Source organism: Prionailurus viverrinus, chromosome C2 (genome assembly GCF_022837055.1).
Source record: "Prionailurus viverrinus isolate Anna chromosome C2, UM_Priviv_1.0, whole genome shotgun sequence".
NCBI classification, from domain to species: Eukaryota; Metazoa; Chordata; class Mammalia; order Carnivora; family Felidae; genus Prionailurus; species Prionailurus viverrinus.
In genome coordinates, this window is record NC_062569.1 from 34,582,367 (window position 1) to 34,596,367 (window position 14,001).

Consider the following 14,001-nt stretch of genomic DNA (forward strand, 5'->3'; position numbering starts at 1 on the left):
AGCTTGAACTGGGATGAAATTGCAACATAAGCCTCAGCCAACCCATGGAGATCTCTAGAATTGGGATAGTCCTTCAGAGTTGTCTTGAACCAAGTGAACTCAGCCTTTGCATCCCCTAATTGAATAATCTTTGGAGTGGACTTCCCACGGAGGTTGAGGGTAATTCTTTAAAAAAAATTTTTTTTTAATGTTTATATTTTGAGAGAGAGAGAGAGAGAGAGAGAGAGAATGAGTGGGAGAGGGGCAGAGAGAGAGAGAGGGAGACAAAGAATCCAAAGCAGGCTCCAGGCTCTGAGCTGTCAGCACAGAGACCAACATGGGGCTCAAACTCACAAACTGCAAGATCATGACCTAGGCTGAAGTCGGACGCTTAATGAACGGAGCCACCTAGGTGCCCCTAGGGTAATTCTTGGAGAGAAATTCAACTGAGTTAGCCCAGCAGTCATGATGGAGTGGCATAGGGATAGTCCACTCCAGCATCACTATAGCACTGAAATAGGAAATTGGGTCATGTGTGATTGCTTGAGGATGAGACCTATGATTTTCGAGTGGCAAATTAGCTAAGCTCCATATGCTTAGCTCTGAGTTCTGGATCTTAGAGAGCCAGGATGAAGCACATGCAAAATTCCAATATGGAGAGAAAATGAATTCCCATTCAAAATGTGTCCCCAAAACAAGATTTCTTTCCCCAGGAGGAAACCAATCTCATTAATGGTTGCCAAATAATTGGAGATTTCATGTCCAAGGAAATGGAATTATTGAGCTAATTGATACAGAACTTAAAATAAGAAGGCTTAAATCCTTCTAGAGATAAAGAAGGAGATACCCATTAAGTAAGGAAAGTTTATATTGCATTGATTAAAAGTTGTGAAATAAGGGCAGATAGATATTTTTTAAGTAATTTTTAAATTTTATTTATCTGTTTTGAGAGAGACAGAGAGAGTGAATGCAGGGGAGGGGCAGAGAGATATATACAGAGAGAATCCCAAGCAGACTCTGCAGGGTCAGTACAGAGCTCGACATGGGCTCGAACTCATGAAAGCATGAGATCATGACCTGAGCCAAAACCGAGAGTCAGATGCTTAACTGACTGAGTCACCCAGGCACCCCCCTTTTTAAAGTTAATTAAGTTTACTTATTCATTTTGAGAGAAACAGAGAGACTGCAAGCAGTGGAGGGACAGAGAGAAAAAGAGAAACTATTTTTTGAAAAACAAATAACTAGAAGTCTTGAAAAGGAAAAATGCAGTATTTGAAATGTACAGTGTCTTATAAAGAACATAAACATAATTTTGAAAATAGAAAAGGAAAGAATCAGTGAATTAGAAGAAAGTGGATTATTATAAAGGATACAAAAACATAATTTAGATACTAAGAGACAGGAGGGTAAAGGGATTGATTAAGCAGTATCACCATTTTTTATTATAAGTTCCAGATATTGGAGAGGGATTCAATGGTCCAAAAGATACTCATTCTTTTTTGAGATTTTTAAATATTTTTTAAGTTTATTTATTTTTGATAGAGGGAGAGAGAAAGAGAGAGAGAACAAGCAAGGGAGCGGCAGAGAGATGGGGACAGAAGATCTGAATGGGGCTCTGTGCAGACAGCAGAAAGCCTGATGTGGGGCTTGAACCCAAGAGCTGTGAGATCATGACCTGAACTGAAGTTGGTTGCTTAACTGGCTGAGCCATCCAGGCACTCTGAGATATTTTTTTTAAAGTGAAATCTCCAGATTTAAAAATCTCATTGAGTTGCAGCAGGCAAAATTTCTACCACTAAACACATCACATTGAATCTGTAGAGTATCAAAGTCAAGGAAAATACTAAAGGGAGTGCCTGGGGGGCTCAGTTGGTTAAAGGCTTGACTTCAGCTCAGGTCATGATCTCACGGTTTATGAGTTCAAGCCCCACATTGGGCTCTCTGCTGTCAGCAAAGAGTCCACTTCGGATCCTCTGTCTCCCTCTCCCTCTGCCCCTCACCTACTCTCTCTCTCTCTTTCCAAAATAAACATTAAAAAATTTAAAAAATAGTCTCATTATTTGTTTCCTTCTCTTTCTTTATTCCCCTTTCCATATGTTCATGTGTTTTGTTTCTTAAATTCCACATATGAGTGAAATCATATGGTATTTGTCTTTCTCTGATTGACCTATTTCATTTAGCATAATACACTCTAGTTCGATCCATGTCATTGCAAATGACAAGATTTTATTATTTTTGATGGCTGAGTAATATTCCATTGTGCATATATACCACATCCTCTTTACTTTTTATTTTGTTTAATTTTTTAAAATGTTTATTTTTGAGAGAGAGAGAGGGAGTGCGAGCAGGGGAGAGGCAGAGAGATGGAGACACAGAATCTGCAGCAGGCTCCTGGCTCTGAGCTGTCAGCACAGAGCCCTACAAGGGGCTTGAGCCCACGAACTGTGAAACCACTACCTGAGCCAGTTAGGCACTTAACCGACTGAGCCACCCAGGTGCCCCTGAGCAGTATCTTTGAAGTAATGAGAGACTATAGGCATTATTTTAGAATTTGAACCCTCGTTAGAATGTTACACAAGTGAGAAGGTGTAACTGAAATATTTACAGACATACAAAACTAAGATTTACACATAGGCCACAGCTGAAAGAATTTTAAAGAACATACATTGGCAAGAAGAAAAACGAGGACAGATGAATGAGTGGAACGTGAGAATAGAAGGTGAGCAAAGATACTGGCAAAGCACATTGGCAAATCTGAATAATAATTATTAATGTTCAACAGAAAAAAAGGAGTATCTTGTTGACGTTAACTTTATCATGAATAGTTTATTTATTTAAAAATATGAGGCAAACCTGGCAAAATAATGACATTTTAAAATGAGGAGTTGTGTGTATATGATTGTTTGTAAGAACAGAACAAAACTAAAAACAAAGAAAAAGGAACCGTGGGTAGAATTCAAATTGTCTAAAATAATGTGGAATAGCAGAAAGGCAAAGATAAGACACTGTCACACCACCAGTGACAGAAAAATGATAAGAAAAATGATAAGACATCACCACACCAATAGATTAAAAAAGAAAGTACAGAAGTCATCTACACATACAGAAGAGTTTGTGTTAAAATTTAACACTTAAAAAACTCTTAATGTGACCCAGCAGTTACTGCTTTTCCCCTTCCACCTTTTCTTCTCAAGGCCTCAGGAGGGCATCCAATTTTTAAAATCCCTGAAGCCCCAAGCTTGGTCTCATTTCGTCTGTGGCAGGTTTCTGTAGCTACTCTGTGACCCAAAGGTTCCATGCAGCTATTTTATGTATATACACAATTAAATGCCAACATTTACAATAATTTGAGAAAGCCTTTGAGGTCTGTCAAAACAGACAAGACAAAAATCCCAAGATTGTTCATGACTAGAAAGACTGAAAACTAACGTCTTCAACAGGATAAGGGTTATCTACCAACTATTCCCAAGAAAAAAAAAATCATGCTTTATGGTAAAATTTAGAAGCACTTGCATCAATACAAGGGGTAAGATAGGGATGCCCCCGTCAACGACACTATTCAACCTGGACTTGGAGTAACATCCAATAAAAAAATTAAGGAAAAATAACATGTAAGAGACTTGTCAAAAAAAAGAGATAATATTCTCATTGTTTTGGAGATATTATTGTCTTTATTAGTTAAGTAAAACATCTATAGATAGGCCATTAAAGAAATGAAATCATTTTTCTGGATACCAGATCAACATAACAAATTATTTCTATATGCCAGGAATAACGTACAAAATATATTCAGGATCTTAGAACTATCAACACAAAGTTTATAGTCCTTAAACTTTTCCAGCACAGGAGAATTATATGAAAAATATATAGGAAGAATGGAAAAGTGTTGGTTCCTTTGGGGAACCCCCCCCCCCAACCTAGCAATAGAGTTAAACCATTTGATAGCCTTCTCATTAAAAAAAGGAGGGCACATATCATCGCTCCTCATTCTGTGTGTTTGTAGCCAACAAACATTTGTCCACATACACCTATTTGTTAGATTTTCCAAAAGCGTCTACAGCCACTGAGAAGTCAAAATGGCAAAGTTGTCATAAACTAGCATGCACACTAGGGCCAAAATTAGGCAAAAACCAAAACAAAACAAAAGTAATTACTCTAATTTGGAAAGAAGAGGTGCTGTGGTAGAGTGCTGTGGAAAGGATGGGTTTTTAGAAAAAGTGCTGAAGTTGAGGTTTGAAGCAAAACTAGGGAGAATGCAGCTACTTAAGGGCAACCTTTATAGAGAAAACAACCTAAGCAGCATGTCAGATGTCTAAAATTACACTGTACGTAAAACAGCATTTCTTTGCTTCTGTGACTTCCTTCCAGATGTTTTGTTCCACCACCATTGATCCACAATTTTGCAATGCAGCTTCCATTGAAAGAGCATCTGTCCATTATTCATGCTTGGTGATTCTTGCAGGTTGTGCAAAGTACACACAGCGCTCTTAAAAGACTCTTTTAAAGTCTCTACCAGGTGGCTAGGGGTTGTTGGTTCAGTTCATTCCTGGAACAGGCGTCTCCGGGCCTTGCGAGAAGGACCCGGAGGGCGCTGGGGGCGCGCGTGGGGACCTGGACTCGGAGAGGGAGGTAGAGGTTGGAGTGGCGAGTTGGGGAAGGGCTCCAGAAGGTGGACGTCCAGGTTGAAGTAGCGGAAAGAAGAGCGTCTTTCTGGACTAGGAGTGGGGGCCCAAGACCGGGGCTCTGGTACCTGGCCCACAGGGTAGGGGTTGGTCACGCTTCCCGCGCAGGGGCGGAGCCCAGCGACGGAGCCGGCTGCAGGGTCTATCCGAGGCGACAGGAATGCGGGGTCCGCGTCTTCCTCATAGGCCTCTTCTTGGGGGGCCATCTGTGGGACAGGTGCGCGGAAGAATCCTTGCTCGACGGCGACGTCGTGCCCGGGCTCGCCCAGGAAAGCTCCGGGTTCCAGGCCGACAAGCGAGTGGCCCTGCTCTCCTGAGCGCAGGAGGGCCTCGGGGACCAGCAGCAGGGTGAACTCTCCGACAGACACTTGCAGGACCGACGTTGGCTCGGGCTCCAGCACCAGGTCGACGTCGTCCAGGGGCACTTGCAGGGCACAGCCCTCGGCCAGAACCACCACGGAGGTGAGGGCGCCGGCGGCCGGGGGCCCCTCCAGGCCTTCCAGGCCTGCAAGCTCCTGGGTTCGGCTGCGCTTGGCGGGGCCGGGTCCTCCGGACGGCGGCCCGGGACAGGCCGCAGGGTAGGCGCTGGGGCTGCGGGGCCGGCTGCCCATGACCTGGACGACGCTGCGGGTGGCGCTGCTGGGGCCTGGCGGAGGGCGTGAGGGGCTGGGTCCTGCACGCAGTGACAGGTCTCGACGACAGGTGAGGCTGCGGGGCGCGGCGGGGCGCGGTACGGCGCGACGCAGAGTGAGTGCCCGGGAGTTCTGGGGGCGCCTCCCGGGAGACCCTCTGTCCAGGTTCTGGTGGCGCAGCACGCGGCGCAGGGTTGGCCTCAGGCGGTGGAATCCCAGGCTCCTCACACGGACGGATTTGCGCCAATGATATTGCAAGTGACGCCGGCGGAACCAAAGTCGCAAAATGTCACGCTAAGCCCCGCCCCCACGGAGGCTTCGCCCCTTAGAATTCGCGGTATCTGTGCAGCCCGGTAGCCGAAGCTTTGCGTAAAGAGATACTTTTATAGGCCACTAGGAGGCAGAACAATGATGCCACTCTAGGGGCTGGCTTCCAGTGTCAAGATCTTGACCTTCCTTGAGTGGATCTCAAATGAGGACGACCTTAATTGGAAAACCGATTAAGTTTCAAGTCCCACCAGTGTGACGCTGCACCAGGACAGCGAGATGTAAGGCCCTCCTCCTCCGAAGCCCCGCCCCGGAAGTGAATATCGCTTTTCCTTCGGTTGAATAGTGGGAAGAGTTTTTGGACTATATCCTTACGTCTGTGCGGAAGTTGTAAACCACTGTCGGAATCTTTCACTGGTGTTGAAAGGCGACATAAGATTAGAATTGAGTGTGTAAGCAGGTGCGCATGATCAATTTACTACTATACTATATACATACCATTTCATACTAATTTATTACACTGCAGTCGTCAGAAGTAAGAGTTTATCTAGTTTGACCAGAAATACAGTCACAAAATGTTTGTTTTTAGTCCAATTTACAATGATGAAAATGTTGTGCAGAATTTTACTCAGTTTGCTCGGAAGCCTGAATTAGCAGAACTGGGTCTGACATGTTAAGGCCCACTTAAGATGATGCAGCGTCAGCGCCTTTGATCTGAGTGTCTGTTCAAAAGCGCATTTGCGTGGTGTATCATGGGTGCAAAAAGGAAGGTGTGGCTCAACTCCTTATCTAGTGTTAATAGGAAGAAACACCAAACACTGATTTTGGAATAGGTGATACTCCTAATGGGGTTATAGAGGACAACGAAACATTTCCTTCCACCCCTGTTCCTTAACCCCGCAATTGCTCATCTTATTCCTTTTTACAAAATAGCATATTTATATTTTCATTTTTATAGCTGCATAGCATTCCTTTGTATGGAATTACACTTAAGTCAGACCTCTCTTAATGGACATGTAAGCTCTTGGTCTGTGACTTGGTGGCATTTCCATTCCCTGGCAAATTTATGGAAAATGCGGATGCTTTCCTCCATCCCAGAATCACTGAATCAGAATTCCTGGGGCGTGAAACCCAGGAATTCTCTGTAAGTACCTCCCCGCCCCCCAAATTGTTTTACCCTAAAGTTTTTTTTAATGTTTATTTTTCAGAGAAAGAGAGAGAGGGAGTGGCATCGAGAGAAGAGAGGACAGAGGATCCAAAGCCGGCTCCTCACTGACAGCAGTAAGCCCGTGTGTGGCTGGAACCCACCAACCCAGAGATCATGAGCTGAGCTGAAGCCCCACGCTCAACCGACTGGGCCACCCAGGAGCCCCTGTTTTCCAGTGTTTAAGATCGATCACTAAGTTTGTTTTCATTTAGCGGTTGAGAGGTTCAGGTACCCGGGTAGTTATACTTTCGATCAGGGCCCTGATTGTTGGTGACAAAATTATGAAGAGAACTCAGATTTCCTGGGCTGCGTCAGGGTGTTTCCTTGCTCAGCTGGCGGGCATCAGCTCTCACGGCTGCGTTTCCGGTGTTCCTGGCATTGCGGCTGGAAATTCCCATGAGTAGGTGAGACCTGGAGCGAGGCACTGGCTGCGTGAACTCGCAAGGGCTCCGCGGGACTGCGGCGATGAGGACGAGGGGAGGGGGGGGAGAGGAGATTGCCGGCTGCCGGGAAGCTGCAGTCTCCGTGGGGGTAAATGTGGACGCCGCTGGAACCTACGCCCAGGGTCCCAGGTGATGGGAGCAACCGCTGTGCTGCTGGTGTCCAGGCAGAAGGTGGTGGTGGTGGTGCGGGGGACTGGGGGTGGGGGATGAGGGAAGGAACTTGTAGGAACAACTGCTTTGGCCCTTGACATTTCCACGCTCGGAGTATAATGGGGGTTCCACTAAGGAGAGTGAAAAGTGGACGTGCCCTGGTGTAAGTGACAGATAGTCCTAAAGCTGTCCAGGACACGTGGTGGGGGTGGGGGGAGGGCTTGGGGCTCTTGGTCTGGCCAGTAGTGGGGCTCTGTGCAAGGTGGAATCGGGCCTTGACTGGTTGACTGGTACCACCGGTGTCTGCTGCTGGCCTGACCTCAGCAATTCCACTTTGGAGCTCAACATTGTCCTTAGTCCTGTGGATCCTCCCTGTGAGCTCCCCTTCCAAGGGAATATGGACCTGTCCTGAGACCGAAGCAGTTAGCAGGGTTCCTGGAGTAGATGTACCCGATTTACTCTTCTGGTCATCCATTTTCTAATTGGGTGATGACGGACAAGTCATCTCACCTTCTCTCAGCCTCAGTTTCCTTACATGTAAAATGGGAGAATGCCGTCCCCTGTGCAGGGCCTTTGTGAGGTAATGTAAGTAGAATGTTGTTGGAACATGGTAAGTGCTTAGTAAGTAGTAGCTGTTTACTGTTTATTATGTTTAGAATCTGTCTCTCCCACTTGATAATGTCGGCGTTGTTTCCCAGAATCTTGGCATATAGCAGGTGTTGAATGAATGGTAAAAAAAAAATACCGTCATCTTTATCATCATGATCATCATCCTAAAAGAGGGTCTGATATGTTAGAAAGTACTTTTCCAGTTATTTTTATGACATAATATTTATAAGGTTCAGGAATGGCTCGCTGGGCACCAGATCAGATATCTTTCATCCCGCCTGACTTTCCTGCAGAAGTCCCAGAGACTTTCAGGGCCATTCATTGGGTTTCCTTGATGTCAATCAATACTGCTTAACCAATCAGCATGAAGTTCTTGATCCATTATGGAGGTGGAATTAGCAACTATAGCTTCAGGGTCTGCGCCGGAACAAGGTGGCCATCGACAGTTCCATTGGAAGAAGAAAGCGGAGGTAACTTGGGTACTGGAAGTTAGGCGCAATGAAGCGGACTCAAAGAGTTTCCTCCGCATTAGGCATGAGAGCACTGTGACTCCTTCATTGCTTCATTCGAGACTCTGAGGCCCAGGTCCTGCGCTCCGGTCCCTGACGATGCTCTTGGCATTGGCTGTTCTGTTATCTCCTAGAATGAATAACTGGCTTTAAGAAAATTATGTTTCTATAAGTAATAATACCTGAATACATTTTCAAAAAAATATAAATAGTGTAGCTCTCCCTTCAACTCCCCACCAACCCCCAATTTAGGATTGATGTGGTAAGATCCTTTTCTTTCTACTTAAAACATAGGGGATTTGTTTTCTTCCTGGAATGGCCAAGTATTGTGGGTATTTTTCTGTAGTAGTGTTAAGATAACAATTTTCTATTGTTATCTTCAAAGTACATGATCTCTGCTGTCTTTTATGAAGAGATCTTTTTCAACATGCAATACTGGTGTTTGTATCTTGTTTGAAAATTTTGCATAAGTACAAGAAAAGGTGACTTCAAATATCTCTTATATAGAAACTCCTTAGTCTTTGCCTCAAGAAGGATTACAGTGGCCCATTCACTTTCTGCTTATCTCCCAATAATTCTGGTAATTCCGGTATGTTATGCTGTACTATATGTCCTGAACACATTTCTGAGGGGTGAATGGCATTTTACAGTTATGATGCTCTTACAGTGATTAGCTATGATCATGGTCTTTGTGATCATAAAATTATTAATACCTTACTATTTTAAGAATGCCTAAATTGACATAAAGTCGTTATTTGGGTATTTGGCCTTTTAAAGGCTGTGGCTGAAGCTAAATTACATTTTTTTTTAACCAAATACTTAGGTTTCTCTGTTATAAGTGAGAGCCAATGATTTTTCTGTATGTGTGTATGTGTGTGTGTGTATAATCTTAAATTTTATTTTTTTACATTTTACGGTACAAATGGCCTTTATTGTTTGCAATGGGAAGTGGAAGAGGCGGGGACACAACAGCTCTAGGGACGGCTTCAAAGACTGACTCCATTGCCATCCTCCCAATGATTTCTGTATAGTAGCTTTGTATTCATATTTCTTATGGAATTGTCTTATTTTTCCAGTTTACAATCATATGGTCGGCAAATGGTCTTGTTTTCTTTTCCTTTGAAGTTTTATACATTTGATTTCTTTGTCTTTTCTAATTTTGTTGGCTAGTACTTCTAGTACAATGTTAAGTATTAGTGGGAAAGTGGCATCTTTCTCTTGTTCTAGACTTTGGTGGGAATGCTGCTGGTGTTTGCCCCTTAAGCATGACACTGGCTGTTGCTCAGAAATAAATGTCATGTCAAGGAAGTATTAGTCTTTTTCTGTTTTGTTAATTTTTTAATGCTTTATTTTGAAATATTTCCAAATTTCTAGAAACATTGCAAAAATAATACAAAAAACTACCATTTATCCTTCATCAACTTTTTACATTTTGCCACATTTGCTGTATACTGTCTCTCAGAAAGACCACAGGAGATATGCACATATATATTAACATGTATATATTCCTTGAATCACTTGACAGTAGGTTGTATATATTGGGTCTCTTTACTTCATAATATTTCAGTGTATATTTCCTTTACATTTTTTTTTCATATTTATTTATTTTTAACAGAGAGAGAGAGACAGAGCATGAGTGGGGGAGTGGCAGAGAGAGAGAGGGAGGCAACAGAATATGAAGCAGGCTCCAGGCTCCTAGCTGTCAGCACGGAGCCCAGTGTGGGGCTCAAACTCACGAACCATGAGATCATGACCTGAGATGAAGTCAGACGCTTAACCGCTGAGCCACCCAGGAACCCCTCCTTTTTTAAAAAACTATTTATTTTTATTTTTTAATTTACATCCAATTTAGTTAGCATATAGTGCAATAATGATTTCAGGAGTAGAATCCAGTGATTCATCCCCTACATATAACACCCAGTACTCATCCCAACAAGTGTCTTCCTCAGTGCCCCTTGCCCATTTAGCCATCCCCTCACCTACAATCCCTCCAGCACCCTCAGTTTATTCCCTATATTTAAGAGTCTCTTATGTTTTGTCCCCCACCCTGTTTTTGTATTATTTTTGCTTCCCTTTCCCTTATGTTCATCTGTTTTGTATCTTAAATTCCTCATACAAATGAAGTTGTATGGTATGTCTTTCTCTGACTCATTTCACTTAGCATAATACCCTCTAGTTCCATCCATGTTGTTGCAAATGGCGAGATTTCATTCTTTTTGATATCCAAGTAATACTCCATTGTATATACATACCACATCTTCTTTATCCATTCATCTGTCAATGGACACTTGGGCTCTTTCCATACTTTGGCTATTGTCTATAGTGCTTCTGTAGACATTGGGGTGCATGTGTCCCTTCAAAACAGCACACCTGTATCCTTTGGATAAGTACCTAGGAGTGCAGTTGCTGGATTGTATGGTAGTTCTATTTTTAATTTTTTGAGGAAACTCCATACTGTTTTCCCAAGTGGCTGTGCCAGTTTGCATTCCCTCCAGCAGTGCAAAAGTAATCCTCTTTCTCCGTATCCTCACCAACATCTGTTGTTGCCTGAATTGTTAATGTTAGCCATTCGACAGTTGTGAGGTTATATCTCATTGTGGCTTTGATTTGTATTTCCCTGATGATGAGTGATGTTGAGCATCTTTTCATGTATCTGTTAGCCATCTGGATGTCTTCTTTGGAAAAGTGTCTATTCATATCTTTTGCCCATTTCTTCACTGGATTATTTTTTTTTTGAGTGTTGAGTTTGATAAGTTCTTTATAGATTTTTGGGTACTAACCCTTTATCTGATGTCATTTGCAAATATCTTCTCCCATTCTTTCGGTTGCCTTTTAGTTTTGCTGATTTTTTCCTTCACTGTGTGGAAGCTTTTTCTCTTGACGAGATCCCAATAGTTCATTTTTGCTTTTGTTTCCCTTGCCTCTAGAGATGTGTTGAGTAAGAAGTTGCTGCTCAGTGTATATTTCCTAACAAGAATATTCTCTTACATATCTTTACTACCATTATCAAATTAAGAAAAATTTAACATTTATGCCATACTTTAGCAGTTCATTTTCCAATTTTGTCAATTGTGCTGATAATGTTTTTTATGATATATTTCTATATCTACTTTTTTTTTTCTTTTTTTTTGCCTACAGGAGGCAGGTCAGGATCTATCTGGAACATTTCCTTATTCTTTCATTGTTTTTCTTTTTTTTTTTTTTTAACGTTTATTTATTCTTGAGACAGAGAGAGACAGAGCATGAACGGGGGAGGGGCAGAGAGAGAGGGAGACACAGAATTGGAAGCAGGCTCCAGGCTCTGAGCCTTCAGCCCAGAGCCTGACGCGGGGCTCAAACTCAGGGACCGTGAGATCGTGACCCGGGCTGAAGTCGGACGCTCAACCGACTGAGCCACCCAGGCGCCCCTCTTTCATTGTTTTTCAAGTCATTAATATTTTTGAAAATTATGGGTACTTATTCCATAGAGTGTTACTTAATTTGGGATTTTCTGATATTTCTTCATGATAAGATTAAAATTTCTCATTTTTGGCGTGAATGCTAATAACTGTTCTTGTGTCTTTTTCTGAAGGTGCATCGTATCTGTTAGTCTCTTACAGGTGATGTTCATTTTAACTTTTTTAAATTTAATGATTATTAGTTTACTAGTAAATTTATGGAGTTGGGCAGCCATTACCACAATCTAATTTTATTTTTTTAAGTTTATTTATTTTGAGAGAGAGAGAGAGGCAGAGAGAGAGGGAGAGGGAGAATCCCAAGCAGGCTCTGTGCAGAGACTGATGCAGGGCTTGAATCCACAAACCGTGGGATCATGACCTGAGCTGAAATCAAGAGATGGACGCTTAACCAACTGAGCCACCCACATGCCCCCACAATCTAGTTTTAGAACATTTTCATCATTTTAAAAAGTTCCTCATGCCTGTTTGCATTTAATCCCTGCTCAAACCCCCAGACCAAGACAATTGCTCATTGCCTCTGTCTGTATAAATTTGCCCTTTTACTAGATATTTCATATAAATGAAACATAGGATATGGAGTCTATGTGACTGGCTTTTTTTTTTTCAGTTAGTGTACTGTTTTTGTGGTTTATTCCTGTTGTAGCAGTTGTTAACCATGTTGTATCTATGGTGTAGCGTGTTGTATCAGTATTTCATTCCTTTTCGCTTGACGAGAGGATCTGTTGTATGGATATACCTCATTTTGTTTATCCATTCACCAGTTGTTCGACATTTAGATTATTTCCAGTTTTTGGTTATTATGAGTAATGCTGCCATCTGTGAACATTCATGTACATGTCTTTGTGTGGACATGTGTTTTCACATCTCTTGGATAGATTCCAAGGAGTAGAATTGCTGGGTCAGATGTCAAGTTTATGGTTTTTTTTTCTTTTTTTAATGTTTTATTTATTTTTGAAGGAGAGAGAGACAGAGCACGAGTGAGTGAAGGGCAGAGAGAGAGGGAGACACAGAATCTGAAGCAGGTTTCAGGCTCCAGCTGTGAGCACAGAGCCCGATGCGGGGCTCGAACTCACAGACTGTGAGATCATGATCTGAACTGAAGTCGGACGCCCAACCGACTGAGCCACACAGGTGCTCCAAGTTCATGTTTCACTTCTACAAATTTGCCAAATGATTTTCCAAAGTGGCTGTACCATTTTACATTCCCACCAGCAATGCATGAGGATTCCAGTCTCTCCACATAGTCACCAACACTTGGTATTGTCTATCTTTTTTGATTATGGCCAATCTAGGGGGTGTGTTGTGCTATGTCATTGTGGTTTTAGCTTGCATCTGATGCTGAACATCTTCATCTTCTGATGAGCTTATTAACTAAGCATGTATCATCTATAGTTAAATATCTATTAAAATCTTTTGTCCACTTAAAAACTTGCTTGTTTGCCTTATTATTGAGTTTAAGAATTTGTTATATATTCTGGATACAAGTTCTTTATCAGATATATGTTTGCACATATTTTCTTCCAGTCTATAGATTTTTCCTTGTTGTTTTATTAATATATAATGCACATATATTGTATTATTTTTAGGTATTTTTATATTTATTAATTTATTTTTTAATGTTTATTTATTTTTTGAGAGAGAGAGACAGAGTGTGAGTGGGGGAGGGGCAGAGAGCGAGGGAGACACAGAATCTGAAGCAGGCTTCAGGCTCTGAGCTGTCAGCACAGAGGGGGCTCGAACTCATAAGCTGTGAGATCATGACCTGAGCTGAAGTTGGATGCTTAGCCAACTCAGCCACCCAGGTGCCCCAAAAGGACTATTCTTTTTACATACAGTTGTTTTGGCACTTTTGTCAAAAATAAATTAAACATAAATATGAAGATTTGCTTTGGACGCATAATTCAGTTCCATTGATCTGTTGTATAATATTAACAAAAAATTTTTTAATGTTTATTTATTTTTGAGAGATAGAGACAGACCATGAGCGAGGGAGGGGCGGAAAGAGAGGGAGAATTTGAAGCAGGCTCCAGGCCCCAAGCTGTCAGCACAGAGCCGGAGCTGAGTC

General features: G+C 42.3%; 1 protein-coding gene across 1 annotated transcript; it reads right to left on the minus strand.

Annotated features, from left to right (window-relative positions):
• Positions 1–4,437: 4,437 nt before the first annotated feature.
• On the minus strand, positions 4,438–5,272 carry LOC125175603 (proline-rich protein 23A-like). The gene has a single exon (XM_047876307.1). It carries the CDS (start codon positions 5,270–5,272, stop codon positions 4,520–4,522), a length of 753 nt encoding a protein of 250 aa, XP_047732263.1. The 3' UTR covers positions 4,438–4,519.
• Between the last annotated feature and the right edge of the window lie 8,729 nt (positions 5,273–14,001).